The 24,824-nt window shown below is 53.7% G+C and overlaps 1 protein-coding gene across 5 annotated transcripts in view; it reads right to left on the reverse strand.

Moving 5' to 3' along the window:
* Positions 1-1,272: 1,272 nt before the first annotated feature.
* The window catches only part of EPN1 (epsin 1), a 30,437-nt gene continuing 6,885 nt past the window's right edge, over positions 1,273-24,824 (reverse strand). Inside the window, exons 2-10 of one of the 5 annotated variants that reach the window (XM_048517169.1) lie at positions 22,208-22,694; positions 20,860-21,109; positions 14,352-14,479; positions 9,333-9,419; positions 7,461-7,725; positions 6,478-6,657; positions 6,141-6,242; positions 5,178-5,420; positions 1,273-3,861 (exon numbers count right to left, since the gene is read on the reverse strand). In XM_048517169.1, the coding sequence (XP_048373126.1) occupies positions 3,512-3,861; positions 5,178-5,420; positions 6,141-6,242; positions 6,478-6,657; positions 7,461-7,725; positions 9,333-9,419; positions 14,352-14,479; positions 20,860-21,109; positions 22,208-22,435 (1,833 nt within the window). In that variant the 5' untranslated portion in view covers positions 22,436-22,694 and the 3' untranslated portion in view covers positions 1,273-3,511. Of the gene's footprint in view, positions 3,862-5,177; positions 5,421-6,140; positions 6,243-6,477; positions 6,658-7,460; positions 7,726-9,332; positions 9,420-14,339; positions 14,480-20,859; positions 21,110-22,207; positions 22,695-24,824 lie in introns of all 5 variants that reach the window. The other 4 variants (XM_048517167.1, XM_048517168.1, XM_048517170.1 and 1 more) reach the window with 4 other exon arrangements.

Consider the following 24,824-nt stretch of genomic DNA (forward strand, 5'->3'; position numbering starts at 1 on the left):
TCTACTTGGAGTCCATACCAAAACGTACCCCCCATTCCTAGCCCCCCACATATCTGGAGCCCACCAAGTTAGAACCCAGCCTCGGGATTAGAGCTCAAGGCACTCAGAGGGCAACAACGCCAGAAATTAAATTGTCTACTACAAATAATGTGGGGGGGGTTTTTTTGGTCTGGGACATCCTTTCCTCTCAGGGCGTCAAGCCATGCTTCCGTTCTCTGAAGGGCACACCACAATAACACAACAATTTAATCGCCTTGCAGAGAAATGCCTTATACCTCAGGATTGGCATAAAAGTTGACAGTAGCTGGGTGTGCACTCTGCACTAGCTCAGAGGCTTACAAAGATCTCTTCACAATCGAACGTGTGCCCAACGGGAAAGTGGGATGGATTAGAACTGATCTCAAGAAGGACGTGGACAAGCTGGAACGGGTCCAGAGGAGGGCAACCAAAATGGTCAAAGGTCTGGAATCCATGCCCTATGGCAGTGGTGGAGAACCGCTGGCACTCCAGATGTTCATGGACTACAATTCCCATCAGCCCCTGCCAGCATGGCCAATTGGTCGTGCTGGCAGGGGCTGATGGGAATTGTAGTCCATGACATCTGGAGTGCCATAGGTTCGCCACCACGGCCCTATAAGGAGAGACTTAGGGAGCTGGGGATGTTTAGTTTGGTGAAGAAAAGGTTAAGAGGTGACATGATAGCCATGTTTAGATATCTGAAGGGATGTCATGATGTTGGTGAGGGAGCAAGCTTGTTTCCTGTTGCTCCAGAGACTAGGACCGGGAGTCAGGGGTTCAAGGTGAAGGAAACGAGATTCAATTTTTTAAAATGCCTTCTGACTAACTTCCTTGCCAAAGATTTCCATGGGGGTAGAAGAAGAGTTTGGATTTATATCCCCCCCTTTCTCTCCTGTAAGGAGACTCAAAGGGGCTTACAATCTCCTTTCTCTTCCCCACCCACCCACCCACCCACCCACCACAAACACCCTGTGAAGTGGGTAGGGCTGAGAGAGCTCCAAAGAGCTGTGACTAACCCAAGGTCACCCAGCTGGCCTGTGTCGGAGCGCACAAGCTAATCTTGTTCACCAGCTAAGCCTCCACAGCTCAAGGGGCAGAGCGGGGAACTAAACCCGGTTCTCCAGATTGGAGCGCGCCTGCTCTTAACCACTACACCTTGGTGGGCCCTCTCTCTGTACAGCTCACCCCCTCTCTCTGTACAGCTCACTTGCACCCCCCACCCCCGACGACAAAAGCCAGCGCAAGCGCAAAGCCTTCGGGTGCCATAGAAGAACTTCCATTTATTTCATTTCATTAAGAGTTATTTTTTTTTCTGATGCATACCGGAGCAGCGGAGTGGATGGTACGGGTAGAAGTGGAAGAGAGTCAAGAGAGGGAGGATCGCGCACAGCCAAGGTTAACTCTCCCGACCCCCTGACCAATGACACAATGATTCTCCAAATATATGAAAGCCATCCCCAAACATGATTGATCGATTGCGGGGGGGGAGGGTGAGGGGGGAGAATTAGGACACGCCACCCACTTTGAAAACAACTGCAGGGGATCCGGGGTGGGGGCCAGGAACGAGGGACTCAGCAGATTGTCCTGCGTGCTTACGAGCGAGCGCCCCCCCCCCAACATAAAAACAGGAACGGACAATCACAGCAGCACCACACGCATACGCACATACACACACACACACACAGCAAACCCTCCCTTCCCCACAAGCTGCTGACATAGAAAGGGGAGGTGGGAATACACCCATCCGACATTCGGGGAGGGGGAACCCCCCGTCTCATTTTTTCCACCGTTCCCAGGGGTTCTTTTGCACGCCTGCTTCCCTCTCCCCCTGGCGGCAGAGATTGCGCTGCTCGGGGGGGCAAAGTTCGGGGGCGGAGGGGAGAAGAGAAGGGAGCCGAAGTTTCACGTGTAAAATATATAGTGCCCCTCCCGGCTGGCCCTCGGTCCGTAATGCAAACAGTGGCGTCGGAGGAGAACTCAGTGCGGGGAGAACGTCGGATCGCGCGCGGAAAAGGGAGAGCGCCGGCTGTGTCTGAACGCTGCCTGCGGGAGGGCTGCCACTGAGAGCAGTCCAGGGAGCGTGGGGGCCTGGCCCCCCCCCCCACCTTCCAAGCAACGCACGCAAGTGGCAGGAAGGCGCCTCCTCCGACCCGAGGGTCTGTAGTGTTCCCGCTGCCGTCCTCAAAGGTGGCTCACGTCTCGGCTACCTGAGTCCACCGACTGGGGTGGGGTCAAGAAGGGTGCCTGCTTTCCCAAATGCACAGGAGCCTTCTGCTGGCCCCCCGGACCCCACACAGCAGCAGGCCAACAGTCCGGGCGCCCCAGCAACCCATCTCAAACCCCAGGAAATTCCCTTTTGACGGTTTCGAGAATCCTTGGACGGCTTCCGGGGCCCCTCCTTCGCGGCGGGCTGCGGCGACTGTTTCGAGGCTCCCCAAAAGGCAATGAGTGTGGATCAGGGTTCCATGCTTTGCGTGAAGATGACGGACTGTCTCGAAGGACCAATCGGGAGGCGACCGAAGGCAAGTCTTCAGGCGCAGTCCCGCCCCAGGTAGCCCGGCCCGGCTCCCTGCTCTCGATCCAGCTTTGGTCTCCGACCGTCGTGTTAGTGGTTTCCCTCTTGGCCCCAGGACTGGAGGAGACAGACCAATAATTCCCTTCTGTCTCGACCGTGCCCTCTAGAGTGAGGGGGCGGGGGGCCTTATTGATTTTGCCCTATTTCTGCCCTTTAAGGAAAAAAAAAAGGCAGAAGAGGGCTGGTCCCAGCTCAAGTGGGTAACGGAGCGGGGGGGGGGGGGGGGAAGAAACATGTTTGGGAAAAGGGAGAAGTCTAGGGGAAAAAAATTATAATAAAAAGGTTAGAACTGCCCCCCATGAGAATTGATTTGGAAGGGCCTAGAGGTAGGGGCTTGGCTATTTCCCTTTCTGACCCCCCCGTTCGCAGGGGTAGGAGAGAGACCGGGGGGGGGCAAGTGTGCAAGAGGATGCCCTATTTGAACATCGCCTCAAGAGGTGGAGCTGATACGGTGAAAAGTGAAGAGGGAACCAAAAAAACGACAGGAAAGGCCCCCCTCCCCGCCCCCCCCCCCAGTTTGCCATTTCCGAATTCTCTTTCCTGCAAGTATCAGCCTGACCTCTCATAGGGCTCTTGGGAGTTGCTCCAGGAGCTGCCCCCAGAATGGACGTTTTCCCTTTCTGACCCCCCCCAAAGGCCAACGTGGTTCGGGGGGGGCAGGGATCCTTATCCCCCCCGAACTCCACCAAACCAAATGGGGGGGAAAAGTCCACCCAGTCCCTGAAATGCGGGGGCGGAAGAACTCGAAATGAAGTCCCATCTCTCTCCTTCCTTTCCTGCCCCCCCCCAGCCCGGCTGCCCCGTTCAGCAGTGGAATCTTGGGGAGGGGGGGGTCCACGCCGTCGCCACCTGGGGATACAATCGGGCGGGAGGGGAAAGGGAAGAGGGGTGGTTCACCAAAGGCGAATATCCCATCGATTATAGCAAGAACGGATTGGTGCTCCCCATGGCGGAGGCCGAGGTGCTGGTGGGGACGATGCCGGCCGGAGGCATGGCGGGAGGGGGCAGCCCCATGGCAGGCAGGCCCATGGGCGGGACAGCCCCCAAGGGCTGCACCCCCACCATTGGGGAAACCGAGGCTAAGGGCATCCCGGGGGCCATGGGGGACACGGAGACCATGGGCGCTGCGGCCGGAAAAGCTGGGGGGGTGGGCTGAGACAGAGGGAGCACCGGACTGACGCGCAGCTGGTTGAGCGAAAGGGGGGTGGTCGCCGTCGCCTGGAAGGGGTTTGTGGCAGAGGCAGACGGGGTGGCAGCGGAGGCCGATCCTGCAGCAGAAAAGAGGGGGGGGGGGGAAGGGGACAGAGAGAGAGATGGGAGAGAAAAAAATTACCTTGGTACAGTTTTAGTACCAACTCCACCCAATTCTCCTTTCAATTCTGCTCCCAACAGCAAGGTCCATAGAGGGAGAACAGAAGAATACCGCTACAAAAAAACCCACTCTGTTCCACAGAAAGATGATAGTAGGGCTGTATATTCCTCCGCCACAGAACAAAGCATGCTGGACCTTCTTTGCGGTAGAATGCTCCGCCTGGGCCCTAGGGCAGTGATGGCGAACCTTTTCGAGGCCGAGTGCCCACATTGCAACCCCAAACCCACTTATTTATCGCAAAGGGCCAACACGGCCATTGAACCTGAATACCGAGGTTTTAGTTTAGAAAAAAACGGTTGGCTCCGAGGCGTGTGTTACTCGGGAGTGAGCTTGGTGGTAGTCGGTGGCTTTGCTTTGAAGCAACCGTGCAACTCTTCCAATGGGTTAATCATGACCCTAGGAGGTTTTACTCAGAAGCAAGCCCCATTGCCAGCAACTGAGCTTACTCCCAGGTAAAGGATCGCACTTTAGTTCTTCACATGAAAATCAGTGGGGTTTAACAGCACCTAACAGGGTTACCTACACTGCTTCCCCAAAACTAGGTCTTAGGTTTAATGCTAATAATTGAGCCCAGGCCAGCCTAGATGTGTGTGTGGAGGGGGGGGGGGGCGCGACTCTGTGCGTGCCCACCCGTGCCATAGGTTCGCCACCACTGCCCTAGGGCCTACCTAGCCCTGCTCCCCACCGCCCATCAGTTTGAAAGTTTGATGATAGTCGTTCCATGAACTATAAATGCTCTTATATCATGGCAACCATGTTCAGTAATGCACAAAATAATGGTTTTGACAAAGGGAGCGCATAAAAATGAATGAAAATTCTCATGTTTGTTCAGGACTGTATTTTAATGAGGAAGAATACATTTTCTCAACTGCTTCACCTCAAGTGACCGTACTAACATCTTTATGTGAACTGAGTATACCAGCCCCCACCTCTATCCTGCTAATCTCTGAGAGGGGCAGCATTCTTCATCTCTTCTTCCCAGCCCAAAAAAGCCAAGGAGATTTTCAGATCTTGGTTTGAACCACAAGTCACCCTTGCCAAAGGATCTAAGTCAGGTGTATCCAATTCCGGCGCTTCAGATGTTCGTAGACTACATTTCCCATCAGCCCCTGCTGGCATGGCCAATTGGCCACGCCAGCAGGGGCTGATGGGAATTGTAGTCCATGAGCACCTGAAGCACCAGAGTTGGACGTCTCTGATCTGAGCACTTACCAGGGGGCAGGAAGGGGTTGGAGGCCTTTGCAGCGCTGGCGGAGACCGAAGGCTTGCTGACCAACGAGTCCAGGTCGACGAGGGCAGCGTTGGGACCCAGGAACGACTCCGGGGTCTTGCGCGTCGGCTTGGAAGCCTCGGGTAACGATCCGCTCACGGCCGCCATGTCGAAAGCACTGGGGCTGTCGGCGCCAAGGCCGGCCCGTGAAAATGGCACCTCCCCAGCTAAGAGTGACAGCTCACCTGGGTTAGGGAGAACGAAGGGAAGAAAAGGAGGGAAGGTAAAACAAAAAAAGAAGCAGGAGAGAAGAATATTTAGAAAAACGGAAACGGGAACACAGGGGAAGGTTGATCCACAGGTGGCCAGCAGAGGGCGACTCCGCATTCAGTGCTCCCATCGAAGATGCAACGCCTCAGGGGGCCGGACTTAAGCCAAATACACCAGCAAGACAAAACCACCACCACCACCCCAAAAAACACATGCAGGAACAATATTTGCTCTTGGGGGCCCAGCTTCAAGCAGGGAAAGAAGAAGATGATGATGATTTTGGATTTACACCCCGCTTCTCTCAACCGTAAAGAGTCTCAAAGCGGCTTACAAACTCTTTCCCCTCCCCACCACAGACCCCTTGCGAGGTCAGTGGGGCTGAGAGGGTCCCAAGAGGCTGGCCCAAGGTCACCCGGCAGGCTTCATGTGGAGGAGTGGAGAACCGAACCCGGTTCTCCAGATCAGAGTTCATTTCTCTTAACCGCTACACCGTGCTGGTTCTCCATGATGCCGGCTGGCACGCAGGGGGGAAAATCAGCGGTCAGGAAAACGGTAGGCTGACCGTAAACCAGTCCGAAGCAGAACAGAGAGCCTAGGTGGGGGGGGGGGGGCAGGGGCAGCCAGGGCAGCAGAGAACATGCAAGGGGCGGGGTCACAGGCAAAAAAGGCGGAGCCATGCAAGGAGCAGGGCTCACCTGTGCTGCTCCCAGATTTGGGCAGCGCCGGACGCAGGCTGTCGAAATCCGAGAATTCATCCCCATCGCTGGGGCTGCCAAACTGCTCAAGGCCTCCCCCGGCTGGAGGAGGGCAGGAAGAAGGGAACAAGAGGGAGGGGGCGGGGCAGTAGGGTTAGCAGGGGGAAGGGGCCGGCTCCCGTGCTTCCCCATCCTGACCCGGTGACCCCAACGTCCTCCCCTTTCTCGACCCTTCCGGGACAACACCCAGGATTCCTGGTTCAAAGGCCTGCTTTCCCACCCACTCGACCCGACCCGTCCCGAAGCCGGGATTCCCAATGTCCTGCGTCCCCCTCACCTGCCGTGCCGTTGGTGCTGGGTTTGGAAGGGGAGCCACTCCAGGGGTCCGAGAACGTCGACGCCGGAGCCCAAGGGTCGGGCGCAGGTTTCCCTTGAGATGCTGGAACTGGACCGGACGCCCAGGGGTCTGTGGGTGGGACGGCTGTCGTCCCAGCTGGGCCCCCGCCTGGGAGGAGACCTGAGTATTACAAGCTGTTTTGCAAGGGCTGAGCGAACAGTTCCTCCAATGCAGTAGACGGTGGGGAGGGTCAAAAATAAGGATCAACTGTCGAGTCTCAGTCGACTTGTGGCAATGCTGTAGGGTTATCAAGGCAAGCGATCCCCTTTTTGGATCCCCACCCATGCCACGGAAGCTCACTGGGTGATCTTGGGCCAGCAGCACCCTTACAAGCTCCTTTCCCCCCCTCCCCCCCCCCAACAAACACCCTGTGAGGTGGGTGGGGCTGAGAGAGCTCCAAAGAACTGTGACTAGCCCAAGGTCACCCAGCTAGCGTGTGTTGGACTGCACAGGCTAATCTGGTTCCCCAGATAAGCCTCCACAGCTCAAGTGGCAGAGCGGGGAATCAAACCCGGTTCCCCAGTTTAGAGTGCACTTGCTCTTAACCACTACACCACGCTATTAGACCATGCTATTGTGCTTAATCAAAAGACGATCAAAATATTGTCGAAGGCTTTCACGGCCGGAATCACTTGGGTGCTGTGTGGTTTCCGGGCTGTATGGCCGTGTTCTAGCAGCATTCTCTCCTGACGTTTCGCCTGCATCTGTGGCTGGCATCTTCAGAGGATCTTTCCCCTCCCCACCACAGACCCCTCTGGATCCTCTGAAGATGCCAGCCACAGATGCAGGCGAAACGTCAGGAGAGAATGCTGCTAGAACACGGCCATACAGCCCGGAAACCACACAGCACCCAAGACGATCAAAATGTTCTGCAAAACGTTCCCTCAACTTCTCAGAAGCCCTCCCCCACCCCCCGTGCTTACTTTCAGATTTCCAGGGGTCAGCGCTCGTAGCTGAGGGGCCTCCCCATGGGTCTGAGGGAACCGCAGGGGCCGCTCCGGGGCCCCCCCACGGGTCTCCGCCTGTAGATGCTGCTCCAGTAGCAGATGGGCCCCACGGATCACTGGGGACTGTGGGCACACCTGGGGCAGAGCCGCCCCAAGGGTCAGCGGGGGCAGGTGGGCCACCCCAGGGGTCGGCAGCAGGAGGCGGGGTGGTGAAGACATCGGCCAGGTCCATGAGTGACGACTGTATGGGGGGAGGGAAAGGATATACTGAGAAAAGCAAGAGGGGGAGAAATCCATGCTTTCCTTCCCCCCCATCTGGCACACAGTAATCCCTTTCCCTGCTCCTTAGCACCTGAAGACCCTGCCAAGTCTGGCTTACAGATCTCCCAAAATTGCTACCAATCTGCAAGTTAGATAGATAAGTCCCTCGGGAGGAAAACGGCTGCTCTAGAGGGTGGACTCTATGGTACTACATCCGGCTGAGGTCCCTCCCCTTCCCAAATCCCCCCTCCACCCAATCTCCTCCCCCAACTATCTCTCCTGGGATTTCAGGGGACCATCTGGAACAGGGGTCTGCAAACGGTGGCTCTCCAGATGTTCACAGACTACAATTCCCATCAGCTCTGCCACTTGGCCATGCTTGGCAGGGGCTGATGGGAATTGTAGTCCGTGAACATCTGGAGAGCCACCGTTTGCAGTCCCCTGATCCGGGGTGCAGGAGCATTGCCCCCCCCCCCCAGAACGAAGGGCACACCTCACTAAATCAGGTGACTAGCATCGCGTACCTGCAGCACAGGAGTCTGCGCAGGTCTAAAGCTCACACCTACGGAGAAGAGCGGCTAAGAACCTACGGCCCCTGTCTCCAACCAGCCGGGAGATTTACGGCAAGCGGGAGCCTCCAGGACTGGCTGCTATCTTCCTTGTGGCCAAACAGAATGGCAAAGAGATGGAGAGTCCCTCATTCGGTACGCTCCTTCTCATATCTTGGTTCCCTGGACGCAGCCCCGACCCCTTGAGTTGAGAGCTTCCTCGCCGGGGCAGGCCGAGGCCCATTTATTCTACCACTCTTTTTAAAGTTGTAGTTTATTATATGCCCCTAAATGCTGGCATAACCAAGCTGGTTCAGTCAGGGGTGTACGGCCCAGGGGGACATATGGGGCCAAATGTCCCTGGGCTGCGGCCATTTAGGCATGCCCCCCCCCAGAAAACCACCCCCACACTCCTCTCCCGCCCCCCCCCCCCGGGTCCATACACTGATCTGGTGCAAAATAACATTGTTTGGTCGTGGTAGGGGATGGTGGCCACCTATACGGGGGGAGGGGGGCTCAAATTCTGCATCAGGCTACATTTTCCCTAATGAGGGGGTGCTCCAGAGGATTCCCCCCCCCAAAAATGACACACACTCAACACCGTATGACCGTGGTGGCGAACCTTTGGCACTCCAGATGTTATGGACTACAATTCCCATCAGCCCCTTCCAGCATGGCCAATTGGCCATGCTGGAAGGGGCTGATGGGAATTGTGGTCCATAACATCTGGAAGACATAGGTTAGAACTCCAATTTCGACCGTATGAGGTACTGTCAAAGGCTTTCACGGCCAGAATCACTGTGGGGTTTCCAGGCTGTACGGCCGTGTTCCAGTAGCATTTTCTCCTGACGTTTCGCCTGCATCTGTGGCTGGCATCGTCTAAAGATGCTTCCCTACATTTTCCCTAGATATACCTCTGGTTTCAGTTCCGAAGTACCAGCTGCAGGCTGGCAAGGAACAGCGAGGCGACTTGCAAAGCACCCCCCGCCCCCAAAACCATCCCATACTTTCTCACAAGCTGCAGAAGGGCAATTTCTACCTCCTCCTTTGCAGGCACCGACTCTTTCTTGCTCTCCTCGATGGCCATCTGGAGCCGCAGGTCGTCCCCGCGCCGAATCCGCTCCTCCTGCAAAGGGTTGTGGGAAGGACAGCGATATCAACCGAGGAGGCAAGGAGACGGCTAGCAGTTACTCACCTTCAGAAAGGAGGCGGGCGGGCAGAGGAGAGAGGAAATTCGAGTAACGCGGCAATTACCCGAACTGATCCGCGAGGCGGCGTTTCCCCATCTAAACTGGCAGATACCTTCAAAGTTCCCGTCTAGCTCACACGTAACGAAAACCCGTTTTACCTTCCGGAAGACACTTTAGCGAGCCGAGAACGCAGGAGGAACGGCAGGCTGCACCCCTAAACTGGGAGAACGCTGGAGCCCCAGATCTGCAGTCTCCTGAGAATGGAGGAACTCGAGAGGAAAGCATCTCTGCTGTTGCCATCCTGAGTCCCTATCAAGGTTTTATGGTCTAAGGTAGGCCTTCTTCCCATTGTAACCCTCCACAAACCAAGATTCAGGCCACTACAATTTTACTGATTCATATGTATTTTTAGCCTGCCCTAGAGCTGAAGGTCTCAGGGTTACTACATACGAGAAAAATCATAAAATAGCGACAAAATCTTGTAGCCTCCTCCCCGCAGCAGCCTTCTGAGTGCGGCTTTTCCCGCAAAGCTAACTCTGACCCCCATCAGAGGCAAAACAGGATTCCCCCGCCATTCCTCGCTCCGGGATTCTGCCTCCCCCACCCGCTTTCCCGTCTCCCAACCAGCAGATTTCTCCTTCTCCAGCTCACTGTCTGTTCAGAAAACAACTGAGGAACACCTTGGACAGGTACCGCTTACAGTCAAAGCCCCACAGCTCGTAGCAGGCTCGGGAGGACGCGCCGCCATTTGAGCTGTCCTACCTCAGGGGCCTTCCTCAAAGGACGGCATCGTGGGAAATCTCAAGTCTACACCAGGGGACAATTAAAGAGGTCTAAAGTGAAATGGAGACACGGCCCACGCGACGTGGGTCAGAGCAGGAGGGGACGTGGAAGAGACAGAGAGCACCAAGTTAGTGGAAAGTGTGAGTCGGGGGAGGGGCCTGTTCGGCATACGAGTGGTTTAACATTATTCTCAGGAGTGGCTGTCGGAAGGGGGGGGCATTAATGCGTGAATGCGAGTCTAACAATGGTGCTCCTCTTTGCTCCAAGCTAAGGGCTTTAGCTGGAGCTGTAGGTCTTCGTCGGCCACTGCAGGGGGCTGGGGGGGGGAAGAAACACAAAATAAGAGGCGTGGAGTGGGGTTCGACACAGAGCGGGGAGGAGCAGGGAGGGAGGGAAGGAGGGGACGGACGAGCTACAGACACCTCGGGTTTCTTGACACAGGAGGTCTTGTTCGGTTTGTTCGCCCCCACCCCGCTCGATCACCTCAGCGAACATCTCTATCTTCGACGGGGCACCCATTCTCTCTTTCTCTGGGCACTGCCCTAATGAGGGGGTGCTCCAAGGGACACACCCCCCCCCCAACATGACACACACACTCAAAACCTTCTGAGGTACTGTCAAAGGCTTCCATGGCCGGAATCACTGGGGTGTTGTGGGGTTTCCGGCCTACACAGCCGTGTTCCAGTAGCATTTTCTCCTGATGTTTCACCTGCATCTGTGGCTGGCATCTTCAGCCACAGATGAAGGCGAAAGGTCAGGAGAAAATGCTAACAGAAATACTAACATCCGTCTACCCGGAAACCGCACCGCTCCCCTCTGAGGTACTTTACACAGACTGCACCGATATAAACTGAAAGTTTTTAATTGTGTGTGTGTTTTAGGACTAAGAACCATGACACACGGAAGCTTCTTCAACGCAGCCATGTTAGCTTGCCACGGCAAAGATCAAGAGCCCTGCGGCATCTTGAAGGCTAGCCGATTTAGGGCAGCAGGAGCTTTCGTGGGCTAGGGCCCACAAATGTTAAGCTTGGGTGTGGCAGGGTGCCGGTTCTAATCCCCACTCTGCCGTTAAGCTCCCTCGGAGGAGGAATGGAACAGGCCGTTCAGCCTAAACTGCCTCACAGGACTGAGGAAGGAAGAACCGGTCATAAACGGCCCCTCACTTAATTCTTCCGGCACCCTCACCTAATTCTGGCCACTCGCTTAATTCTTCTGGCACTCTTGTGGCAGAGAAAGTACACACACCCCCTCCTCCATATTAGGGTTCCACCTCACGAAACTAGTGCAGGAGAAGGGGTGTGAAATTCCTCTCTTGGACTCAGGGAAGGTAGAGGGAAAACCACTCCCACATCAAGACTGTTTTGGTACTGAGAAATCTAGGCCTCTTCCCTCAGCCCTTCACCCACACACCCCCAGATCTCACCCCACAATTAACAAACGGGCTGGGCAGACAGGGGAATAGAGGTCCACGCAGGAGGAGGAAAAGGGCAAGGGAAATAAGAAGCCAAAAGAATCAAGCGGGGGGGGGGGGAAAAAGGCAGCAAAGTAAGCAAACAGCCCCCCTCAGAGGAGCAACGGAAGCGGTGAGGAGGCAGCAGAACAGCCAGCGTTGCGAGGTGGGCCTTGGGGCGTCTTGTGGGCTGTGACAGGAGCGGAGTGAAGGGTCTGGGGGGCCTTCAGTGCTTACTTGAAGGCTTGAAGGTAAGTGTGTGTGGCCCTGGGTGGGAGACGGTGATTTTCCTCCCTTTTACAAAGGGGCAGATAGAAGAGTAATGAACCCACAGAACAGGGTGGGGACCCCCCACAACCCAAGGGCCTGAGTCTCTACGGAAGGGCTTGTGAGGACATCGGCTGCCAAAGGATGCGCAATGCGCAACAGCTAGGCCAGGGGTCTGCAACCTGCGGCTCTCCAGATGTTCATGAACTACAATTCCCATCAGCCCCTGCTAGCATGGCCAATTGGCTCTGCTGACAGGGGCTGGTGGGAATTGTAGTTCATGAACATCTGGAGAGCCGCAGGTTGCATACCCCTGAGCTAGGCAAAACTGGAGTCTCGGAGGGGACGGGACCCCGTGACGGGGAATTGAAGCATTCACAATCCCATCCTCCCCCAGTCAGGATTGTAGCGGGGAGAGGTTACTTATGGTACGGGGCTCTGGCGTGAAAACATAGATGGGCCATCTCAACCAGAAAGCCACTTCCTCGAATTGAAATGTCAATTCTCTGCTGCTGCTCACCCCGCCCCCTCCCCCACCCTTTCCCAATCAGCTCAAATTCTGAGAGGGACGACAAAAGCCGCAACTTGGAAATTGGTTTCTAAACCCAGCTCGGCGTGCCCAGAGTGGCCCGTGACAGGAGATCGACCTGTTGCACCCGCCCACGGTCTCCTGTCTCCCAGTAGGGGCCACTTCGAGGGAGCTAAGCGGCCAGCAAACTCCCACACAACCGAAGGTTCCGGGGACCCTGCCCGACGTCGGTTCTCTCAGAGCCTCTGGCGTCAGGCGAAGGCTCCTTGTGCTGGGGGGGAAAGAGCTGCTATTAGGGGGCTAGAACTGGGGGATCCGACCCAGTCTCTCTCCTCCCACTGGGTCCGACGGAACTGCCAGACACTTACAATAAAGTTCAGTACCCACAAGGCCGAGGTGCTCAAAGAGTGTTGGCGCGTGCACGCCCGCAAGCGGTTAAACAAAGCTTGCCACTCCGTGCCATCGAGCAGGCGTAGAAACTACATTCTCGGTCGCCAACTAACTCACACACATTTTTGTTTTACTTCTTTCCTTTCAATTGAGCAAAGGTGTAAAAGGCCGGCCACGTTCGCTTCACCCACGGCCACGCGGCAGATTCACTAATGAATGGAAAAAGCTTCAGAAAGGTGATCAGGTGAAAATGGTTCGTATTCTGTTCGGGCACAACTGTACAGTTGGAAGCCGGGACTCAACCAAGCGAGAACTCCTGTTCGGCGCTCAGCGCCACCAAAAAATCCCCCCCCCCCAATAAATCATGCTTTGTGATCACGAGGATCCAAAAGATAGCGTGCGCGTATTGGCAGCTTCCAATCAAGCTATAATGGTGAGGTCTTGCAGGACTTTCTCACTTGTGGAAAAATTCTGACGGGGTTCGACCCAAGTATTTCTAGCACAGGAAGAAGAATGAAAAAAGGGTGCCGTTTGAATCCAGGAGGAAAGTTGTCAGCACCGGGGAAAGCGACCAATATTGATTATATAACAGTCCTGCTCTTTCCTCGTGTCGCCACCAAAGTACACACACGTTTGCGGACTCACTACTGAGGTGTGATTCCGAAATGGCTAAATCAGGGGTAGGGAACCTGCGGCTCTCCAGATGTTCAGGAACTACAATTCCCATCAGCCTCTGTCAGCATGGCCAATTGGCCATGCTGGTAGGGGCTGATGGGAATTGTAGTTCCTGAACATCTGGAGAGCCGCAGGTTCCCTACCCCTGATCTAAATGGACCGTCTTGCGGTGTGCTATGTGAGGAAGAGTATGATACTCACTCAGCAGGCCATACAGATAAATAAGCATAGAGTTTTGGAATACTGATGATGTTAACACGTAATTACTTTTACTGGCACCCAAAGGCCTTATAGACTTGCGGCCCTCCAGACGTTATGGACCACAGTTCCCATCATCCCCTGCCAGCATCATGCTGGCAGGGGATGATGGGAACTGTAGTCCATAACATATGGAGGGCTGCTGGGTTTTATAATTAATCTGTAACACAAAGCCCTCTGTATTTACGTTCTTTCCAATTCATTAGTGAACTTCCTTCAGATTTGTGTTTGGGTTTCAGGCTCACAACATCCACCTGTCCGGCCCTGCTTGCTCCCGCACAAGTCAACACGCAGACAAAGGTGCGGCCCTGCTCGTACGAGCCAGCGTATATCTGCCTGCAGGAGAAGTCGCCACCCAGCAGCAGAGCCGAAAAGGGCGGCTACCTCTGAACCAGCCCTATCGCCAGGCGGGTGTGGCCCGCTGGTCTCTGCGTCCCGTTGGTGATTCGCCACAATCCCCTTTGCCTTCCTGCCCACCCAAGGAGCGTCCGGCGACAGATTTACCTTGGTGCTTACCTGCTCCGCTTCCTCCTTGCTCATGGCTAGCGCGAGCTGGAGCTGGAGCTCTTCCTCCCCGCTGCTTTGGGGCCAGGCCTGCTCGGCTTCCACGGGGGCGTTCGCCAAGGACGAGGAAGCCGAAGAAGCTGAGAAACAGGAGGGGGCGGGGAGGAGAAGGAGGAGGAGAATGACAGGGTCAGCGCTATCGCCAGCATTGGCCTGGATGACCTGATATGCCAAACACACCCTGCCTCGGCACAATGTTTGAGGGCGCCGTGATCACAGGGCAGTGGTCTGAGTGTGGAATGAGGGTTTGCCTCCTTGCTTGGCTTATTGAGTGACCTTGGTCAGGGCGCATCTCTCAGCTTGGCCCATTTCACAGAGTGGTTGCCTAGATAAAGCACAGAGTGCGGGTCCCAAGCTCTTTGCAGGAACAGTGAGATAGAAGCAGTACTAGAACCCCACTCCTCCAGCTGAGGGGCAGAGGCTTATCTGGTGAATCAGATGTGCTTCCGCACTCCTGCATTCCTGCTGGGTGACCCTGAACTCGGAGAACTCTCTCAGCCCCACCTACCTACCTACCTCACCAGGTGTCTGTTGTGGGGAGAAGAAGGGAAAGGAGTTTGTAGGCCACTTTGAGTCTCCTTACAGGAGAGAAAGGGGGGATATAAATCCAACTTTTCTTCTTCTTCTCTTTCTTCATATTAAAAGAATTAACAAAAAAGGCAACCATTTTTAGACATCCCATCATTTGCACACTTTTCTAGCATGAGCAGCCATCCCCTGCCAATAAGGCTTAGAACGTCAGAACCAGCTGCTGCTGCCCCAGAGACTTTAGACCACAGGTGTCAAACTCGCGGCCCTCCAGAAGTTATGGACTACAGTTCCCATCAGCCCCTGCCAGCATGATGCTGGAAGGGATGATGGGAACTGTAGTCCATAACTTCTGGAGGGCCACGAGTTTGACACCTATGCTTTAGACCAAGGATATCCAACTTTGCCCTCCAAATGTTCATGGACTACAATTCCCATCAGCCCCTGCCAGCATGGCCAATTGGCAGGGGCTGATGGGCATCGTAGTCCATGAACATCTGGGGGGCCAGAGTGGGACACCTCTGCTTTAGACTTTTGTCCCACAGAACACGAGATGAGCCCAGTTGGATCTGATCTGTGGTCTGTTTAGAGAAGCGGTTCTCAACCTGTGGGTCACGACCCCTTTGGGGGTCGAACGACCCTTTCACAGGGGTCGCCTAAGACTCTCTGCATCAGTGTTCTCCATCTGTAAAATGGATAAATGTCAGGGTTGGGGGTCACCACAACATGAGGAACTGTGTTAAAGGGTCGCGGCACTAGGAAGGTTGAAAACCACTGGTTTAGAAGAAGAGTTTGAATTTATAATCTGCTTTTCTCAAACGTAAGGAGTCTCAATGAAGCTTACAAACCACTTCCCTTCCTCTCCCCACAACAGACACCTGGTGAGGTAGGCGGGGCTAAGAGAATTGTGATTAGTCCAAGGTCTTCATATAGAGCAACGGCAGAAACCAATCAAGTTCTACAGGTTAGAGTCCATTGCTCTTAACCCCTACATCACACTGGCTCTCAGTACAGAATTCTCTCTCACACAGCGACCAATCAGCTCCTTTGGAGGACCAACAGCAGGGCATAGAGGCCGAGGCCTTCTCCTGACGTTGCCTCCTGGCACTGGCATGCAGAGGTCTACTGCCTCGGAACATGGGGGTTTCGTCACCGTGGCTAGTGGCCACTGATAGCCCTGTCCTCCACCAACCCGTCTAATTCCCCTCTAGAGAGCCAGCGTGGTGTAGAGGTTAAGAGCAGGCGCACTCTAAACTGGAGAACCGGGTTTGATTCGGCGCTCTGCCACTTGAGCTGTGGAGGCTTATCTGGGAACCAGATTTGCTTGTGCACTCCAACACATGCCAGCTGGGCTAGTCACAGTTCTTCAGAGCTCTCTCAGCCACACCTACCTCACATGGTGTTTGTTGTGAGAGGGGGAAGGGAAAGGAGATTGTAAGCCCCTTTGAGTTGGAAGGGGGGGATATAAATCCAACTCTTCCTCTTCCTTTGAGGCCACCTATGCCTGTGGCCGTCCATGTTTCAGCCCCTTGTCATGCAAAGCACTTCCTTTTGTCCGTAAAGGTTGTTACAAAAAGATGGTGCAAAAGCATTTTGGCACCCGGAACAAGATGCCAGTTTGACCGAGGATTTTAACCGTGACTTCGATTTTAAACACCCGCCGTCTCGGACAGCTGTGCAGCTGGGAGGCGGCACCAGGAGTGCCCTAAATAACACAAAAATTAGGTAGACGCCCACTGTTAGCACACCCCATAAAGGAACACGAGAGGACCCTGTTTCAGTACGCCCGGAAATGAAGAACACTCGCAGCAGGGATTCCGGCACGCAGCTCTCCAAACCTTGGCAGAGACAGAGGGCGAACAAAGGGAAAGCGGACAGCCCGGCCGCCGATGCCATGACCTGAATACAAGCCGCCCCCCTCTGCCCCCACCCTAGACTGCCTGGCACCAACTGTCACCCCTCATTAGCACAGGGACGCCTGAGGGAGCAGAAACAGCATAATGGGGTGGCGGTGGTTGTAAGCCAGCCATTGAAAAGACGGGAGACGGGAGGGGAAGGAATGGTAGGAATGTCTTCCCTGACATTTCCAGGGTCCCCTCGCTATTTTTTCCTTTTTTTGTGTTTTTTAACCAAGGGACAAGTTAAAAGGGTGTGGCCATCTGAACCCCAAAAGAGAAGGGCGGAGCAACCTCCATGCCCACCCCCAGGCACTGAGATTCTCAAATAGTTCTGCCGGCTAAGGGGAAAATCCTCCAGGAACCCCTTGCTCCATAGCCCGGCCCACGGCAAATCAGTAATTATTTGTACCAAATTTTCAAGCTGAATAAGAGAATCCGAGTTTCTTAGGTTAGATGTTTACAGAATGAACGGTTGTTCGGACTGACAAGAAGAAGAAGAAGAAGAAGAAGAAGAAGAAGAAGAAGAAGAAGAAGAAGAAGAAGAAGAAGAAGAAGAAGAGGAGGAGGAGGAGGAGGAGGAGGAGGAGGAGTAGTAGGAGGAGTTTGGATTTATATCCCCCCTTTCTCTCCTGTAGGAGACTCAAAGAGGCTTACAATCTCCTTGCCCTTCCCCCCTCACAACAAACACCCTGTGAGGTGGGTGGGGCTGAGAGAGCTGTGTAGAGCTGTGACTAGCCCAAGGTCACCCAGCTGGCGTGTGTGGGAGTGTACAGGCTAATCTGAATTCCCCAGATGAGCCTCCACAGCTCAGGCGGCAGAGCGGGGAATCAAACCCGGTTCCTCCAGATTAGATACACGAGCTCTTAACCTCCTATGCCACTGCTGCGTAGGAGGTTATCATTGACTTGGAAGAGACCCCCAAGGACCATCAAGTCCCACCCCCTGCAATGCAGGAACGCACAATCAAAGCACTCCTGACAGATGGCCATCCAGCCTGTCTTTAAAAACCTCCAAAGAAGGAGACTCCACCACTCTCCGAGGCAGTGAATTCCACTGTCGAACAGCACTGACAGTCAGGAAGTTCTTCCTGGTGTTTAGGTGGAATCTCTTTTCCTTCACCTTGAACCCATGACTCCTGGTCCTAGTCTCTGGAGCAGCAGAAAACAAGCTTGCTCCCTCTTCGACATGACTTCCCTTCAACTATGCTGGTGACAGTTTTTGCACAACTGAAACATTTGTGTTCTCTTCTGGATACAGATGCTGTTCCAAGAAAACAGAGAGCAATGACGGAACCGTGCTGGTGCCTCCCCCTCCACCAGGGTCGTAATGAAACAAGAGCTGCATGGTTCCTCATTTATTGTGTTCAGAACTGAAGTCCGTTTCATATACGGATGAGAGGTCTGTCTCAAACGCCTCTGAGGTGCCCCTGAAACACAGTTTCTGGGGTCTCGTTTTCCAGAAGCTTCCACGGGGCCACGTGGAACAATTTGCTGGGCGCAGGCAAGACGGGGACTGAGTTAACAGGCTGAAGGTCGCTGCATGGATACGCTGCGCAGCTATCTCCAAGCAAACCTGAAAGCCAGAAGATCTTTCAGTTGCCTAGCAACTGCTTAGCAACGACGGAGTGCTTAGGGCCCGTCAAAACGGCTGGCTGGCTACGACGCAGTGATTGAAACGGGCTGCAGATCACAGAATCATAGAGTTGGAAGAGACCCCAAGGGCCATCCAGTCCAACCCCCCTGCAATGCAGGAACACACAATCAAAGCACTCCTGACAGATGGCCGTCCAGCCTCTGTTTAAAAAGGGCAATGCCATGTATTTATTTACTCTCTCTCTTTTTTTGGCGGGAGGTAAGGAGATCGGAGAGGGAACGTGACGGCTCTCGAGAAGGTGGACAACTGAGTGAAGGGGTACGGACTTTGCAGCGGCTCTTTCGATCGGGTGCTAACCCAGCGTCTTCTTGCCCAATATGGCCCTTCCGGGAACCTGCCTGGCTCTTCCAACTCCCAGCCCAGAAGTGTGGCAGTGATTATTTAAGGACAGAGAAAGCCAGGGTGCACCGCAAGACCTGAGAGGCACGCTCCCCTTGCTCTTTCTCTAGTAGTTTAGAGAGCCAGCGTGGTGCAGTGGTTAAGAGCAGGTGGACTCTAATCTGGAGAACCGGGTTTGATTCCCCACTCCTCCACCTGAGTGGCAGAGGCTTGTCTGGTGAACCAGATGTTTCCCCATTCCTACTGAGTGACCTTTGGCTAGTCACAGTTCTTCAGAACTCTCTCAGCCCCACCTGCCTTTCTAGGTGAGAGAGCCAGCATGGTGTAGTGGTTAAGAGCAGGTGGATTCTAATCTGGAGAACCGGGTTTGATTCCCCACTCCTCCACCTGAGGGGCCTACAAGGAACCAGGATTGTTTAAAAAGGGACAATCTACAGCCCTTTCGGTAGTTATAAACGAGGGGAGGCTTCAGAGTTCCTGATATTTTTTTTAACTACATCTCTGTAATGTTTAACCAGCTCCTCCTATTTTTTTGTGCAGAGCAGCTTCGACAGAAAGCGAAAGAGACCTCTTATCTCACCAGGTGCTTTGCAAACAACAGAGGGTGGAATTCGATCTCGAGGTTATCAGCATAGTAAAGGGGCCCTGGCAGGTCTGGAAGGCCTGCAACTTGGCCTCGGAGCGTGGCGACCTGCCAAGCGCAAGCGGCGCATCTCCTCCAGCCAGCTACAGTTTAACCAGGGAGGAGCACTTGCGCTCAAGGTTTTGAGGAGGCTGGATTGCAGGGGAAAGCTCATGAGGCTCAGGCACCGAATTCCTTCATGTGGCAAATTCAGGACAGGAAAGGAGCCAGCGGGGGTGCTGGAGGTGGTGGTTAAGAGCAGGTGGATTCTAATCTGGAGAACCGGGTTGGATTCCCCACTCCCCCACCTGAGTGGCTGAGGCTTATTTGGTGAACCAGATGTGTTTCTGCACTCCTACATTCCTGCTGGGTGACCTTGGGCTAGTCACAGTTCTCTCGGGACTCTCTCAGCCCCACCTACCTCACAAGGGGGGACAGGAGGGGAAAGGAGCTTGAGTCTCCTTCCAGGAGAGAACGGTGGGGTATAAATCCAAACTCTTCTTCTTCCACTGGGGGCACTTGGGACATAAATAACGGATCTCAATTTTTAACACCCTGCTAAAAATCCCCCCATGCACACACCCAGACCGACTGAATTGTAATTCCCCATGAATTCTGCTTCGCAAAGCAGGGATGCCCCATACTGCGTTGATTCTTCATTATCTCTGCTGATCACGGCTAAGGATGCCATCCCGGTGGAGGACACAAATTGACAGTGGGGAGGGAAGGTTGACCCGTGGGAGGTTGGGGGTGTGTGTGTGTGTGTGGATGAGTGGCAGGTAGGGTAGCCAGATCCAGGTTTGGCAATTCCTGGAGATTTGGGGATGGAGCCTGGGGGTGACAGGGGCCCTCAGTAGGGAACGATGCCATAAAGCCCACACCCCAAAGAATCCATTTTGTCCAGGGGAACTGATTTCTGTAGTTTGGAGAGGAGATGTAATTCCAGGGGATCCCCAGATCCCACCTGAAGGCTGGCATCCCTAGCTGACAAGGGAGAATTACAGAAGCACAACTTCGTACAGATGGAGAGAAGAGGAGGAGTTTGGATTTATATCCCACCTTTCTCTCCTATAAGGAGACTCAAAGGGGCTTACAAACTAATTGTCCCTTCCTCTCCCCACAACAGACACCTTGTGAGGCAGGTAGGGCTCCTCTCCCCATAACATACACCTTGTGAGGTAGGTGGGGCTGAGAGAGTCCTGAGAGAACTGTGACTAGCCCAAGGTCGCCCAGCAGGAATGCAGGAGTGCAGAAACACATCTGGCTCATCAGGTGAGCCTCCGCCACTCAGGTAGAGAAGTGGGGAATCAAACCCGGTTCTCCAGATTAGAATCCACCTGCTCTTAGCCACTACGCCATGCTGGCTCTCCCAGCAACAGACCAAGACCACGTGAGCTGGGTCAACTCAGCCAGCACTCACCAGTGGCCGTCTGGGCCAGCTTCTCCTTGGTCTTCAGAGCGTGGGCCCGCTCCTCTTTGAGGCGCTCGTCGTCTTTCAGGAGGGCCACCAGCTGCTTGGCTTTCTCCCGCACGTTGACCCCCTGGTCTTTGCCATCGCGGTCAACGTACTGGAAGTCCTTTAGCGTCTGGATGGCATAGATGTTCTCCTTGCACTGCTGGGCCACCCGCTCCGAGCCGGTCTTGATCAGGTACTCCATCAGAGTCATGGCCTGGAGGAGAAAGAAAGTAAGAAGGAGATTGTCTCCCATCCAGAAGGGAAAGGCCAAGAGTTTGCAGGTGCTTAGGGGGAGAAAGGCCAAGCGTGTTACAGAAATCCAGAAGGTCTCAGGATTTGGAATCTTTGGCTCACAGGGGGCAGCAGGACCCAGCCTAGTGCTCATCAGGTAATCCAATCACGAACCATAACCTCACGACTTGCTCCTTGGGTAGCATTCCCTCTGTCCTCACATGGGAAGGAACGCCTCTTCTAAGATGCCTGCTACAAGGCACATGGGCTGCATCTAAAGTCTTCTTGTCTTGTTTAAGGACTGCGTTTTACTCATACGTAATAGAAGTACAGTTAAATTGATGCATGGTGAAGAAGAGGAGGAGGAGGAAGAAGAAGAAGAGGAGGAGGAGGAAGAGAAGAGGAAGAAGAGAAAGACGAGGAAGAAGAGGAAGAAGAGAAGGAAGAAGAGGAAGAGGAAGAGGAAGAAGAGGAGGAAGAAGAAGAAGAAGAAAAAGAAGAGGAGGAAGAAGAAAAAGAGGAAGAAGAAGAGGACGAGTTTGGATTTATACCCCACCTTTCCCTCCTGTAAGGAGACTCAAGGCGGCTTGCAAGATCCTTTCCCTTCTTCTCCCCACAACAGACACCTTGTGAGGTAGGTGGCGAGAGTAAGGGAAGTCTCCTTCTTTGGAGGTTTTTAAAGAGAGTCTGGATGGCCATCTGACAGGAGTGCTTTGATTATGTGTTCCTGCATTACAGGGGGTGGACTTGATGGCCCTTGGGGGTCTCTCCCAACTCCATGGTTCTATGAACATGGCAATTAACATTAATGATAAAACTGTCTATTTCCAGCCACACAGCGGCCTCTTTGTTGACCCCCGTGCAGCTTCACTCTTGTAATGGTAAAAAGCTGCCAGATCTTGAGGGTCTGCAACCTGTGGCTCTCCAGACGTTCATGGACTCCAATTCCCATCAGCCCCTGCAAGCATGGACAATTGGCCATTGTAGTCCGTGAACATCTGGAGAGCCACAGGTTGCAGACCCCTGATCTAGCGGGTCAGAGGCAGAGCGGCGAGGACAGTTGCGGCCGGGCACCCGTTACCTTGTAAACGTGACGCCAGTTCTTGCCGTGGTCGTTGAGGCGCTTCCAGATCATGCTCATGATTTCGGAGAAGGCCACCACGTTGTAAGTGAGATCGGCGATTTCGGACATGAGGGAGCTGGACGGGCCCCACGGGTCGTTCGAGGTGGCCTCCCGCACCTTGATTTCGGCCTCCGAATAGTTGTGAACAATGTTTTTCATCTGGCGGCGCAAAGAGGAAGTCGACATGGTGGCGGCGGGTCGAGCGGACGGTGGGGAGCGCTCCACTCCCCCCACAACGGCTCTGAGGCGAGATGGGCCGAACCGGGCGAGGGCTCCCGGACACAAAACAAGAGCCCCTTCAAAGGGAGTTGTCCCCTGTATCCAGATGGAATGGATCCCGGTGTTTCCAAAGGGGGGAAGCTACGGGAGCTGTTCACATGCCCCCCTGGCGTGCTGCACGCCCCCCTGGCGGTAATCTGGGCACAGAAGGCATTCTGAAATTCACCTGGAAGACAAGAAAGTGGGAAATCATAATCAGTCAGAACAATTATTGGGGAGATATGCTAAAACACCAAAAGAGCTACGTGTACGCAGATGTAGTTTAAATCAGAGTGACGACACAATACACTACACACTTCATTGCTCTGCCACCCGCAACAAATATATCAATGATATCCTGTCAGGCCTGACAGGTAGTGAGGAAGAGAAAGTTTGGTTTCTGATGGCGGACGTGTATGCTGAGGTTACATTAAAAGTAGCGATATTCATGTTTTTAGCAGCGAAAATCAGAGAACGTTTAACTGATGTTCAAAACATACAAGCTAAGTTGTAATAAAGGTGGTTAGAAAACCTCTATAATTGCAATCAGATCCTGCTATGAGTAAATATATGATACTTGCTTTGGTAACTTAACACTACCCTGTTTCCCCGAATATAAGACATCCCCTGAAAATAAGACACAGTAGAGGTTTTGCTGAAGTGTGAAATATAAGGCATCCCCTGAAAGTAAGACGTAGCAAAGTTTTTGTTTGGAAGCATGCCCGACGAACAGAACACAGAAAAATAAGACATCCCCTGAAAATAAGACATAGCGCATCTTTGGGAGCAAAAATTAATATAAGACACTGACTTATTTTCGGGGAAACACGGTATTAGAACTGTAATGATTCTACACTCTAAAGCTTGAAAAAACCTCACAATGTGTTTTATATTTTTGTAAACTGTGGGGAGTAGGGCTTTGGTTGAAATATCTGTTTATGGGTGTATGGCCTATGGCTAATAAACACTGAATTGAATTGATTGATACACATAATCAAGCAGTTTAAGAAATCAGCCCCTTTCCACAAACCTGGTTGAGAGTGATTCACTGTCAGAGAGTTTAAAATGTGATAACATCAAAATCAGTTATATCTGAGCTGCAATGTAATTGGGACCGTTCTTTTTATTGGTTGGGTTTTCCGGGCTGTGTGGCCATGGTCTGTTGGATCTTGTTCCTAACGTTTCGCCTGCATCTGTGGCTGGCATCTTCTCTCTGGACACAGGGTGTAACAGACTTCCCTCTGTGATACGCCTCTGAAGATGCCAGCCACAGATGCAGGCGAATCGTTAGCAACAAGATCCACCAGACCACGGCCACGCAGCCCGGAAAGCCCATCACAACCAGTCGAATCCGGCCACGAAAGCCTCCGACAATATATTACAGGGTACCTTACTTGTTGAATGGTACTGATTTGATATTTTGTGAGACGGTTGCAAATGTCCTGCTTGAAACTACGGAGGCTTAACTTTGCTCGTCTGTTCAGACGTGACTGTCATCGTACTGCAACGCTGTTGAAATTTATGCCAACAAAGGCTTATTAAAGTTGAAGCTGACTGAACCGTCCCTCCATGGCAGCAAATCGAACGGAGAGCAGAGCGCCTCTGAGAACACACGCAACCTCCTTCATCCTTAAATAACCGTGGCCGGTTGAAAGCCTGAGGCCTGGCAGAGGGTTCAAGAAGGCCTGAGGGGCTGGGCCAGAGCAGGGAGAGGAGGGAGTCAAACCCTCAGTTTTCTGAGCACGCAAGAAGCATCTGGGAGATGAGGGCTGCAGGGGCACGCAGTCGGGTTTCAAACCCTGCATCCTGAAGCCCTGCCTGACCCCCTCGGCGACCTCAAAGGCAAAACGGGAAGGAAGCTGACATTTCTAAGGCGTGAGTCACGGCAGCCGGTTTCTGGAAACCTCCTTCCTTCCGCCTCTGTCCGGATTTCTCAACGCCACTTCTGATGCTGGAACTTCCAGCAACAGAGGCTGGAAATCACAGCAGAAGGTGTAGCCACACAGAGGGAGCTGTGGGCACTTTTGCCCTAAAAAGACTCATAGCGAATTAAGCACCGCTGATTTGAACGGGATGTATTTCCCGGGAAGGCCTCCTTCTCGACAAATCGCTGCAGCAAATGGAACCCCCTGTGCTAGCCAATCGCAAGTTTTGTTTTGACTCGGTGCGGTAAATTATGAGGGAATTGAGATATCCAACAGGTGAAGCTTGATCACTGCAGCTGCCTGTGACTGCGATACGAGGAAAGGGCTGCCGGGTCAGACCAAGACCAGCATCCTCATTCGCATGGTGGCCATCCAGAGACCCCCTCCCTCCG

This window comes from Sphaerodactylus townsendi, linkage group LG15, assembly GCF_021028975.2.
Source record: "Sphaerodactylus townsendi isolate TG3544 linkage group LG15, MPM_Stown_v2.3, whole genome shotgun sequence".
In the NCBI taxonomy this organism is placed as follows: Eukaryota; Metazoa; Chordata; class Lepidosauria; order Squamata; family Sphaerodactylidae; genus Sphaerodactylus; species Sphaerodactylus townsendi.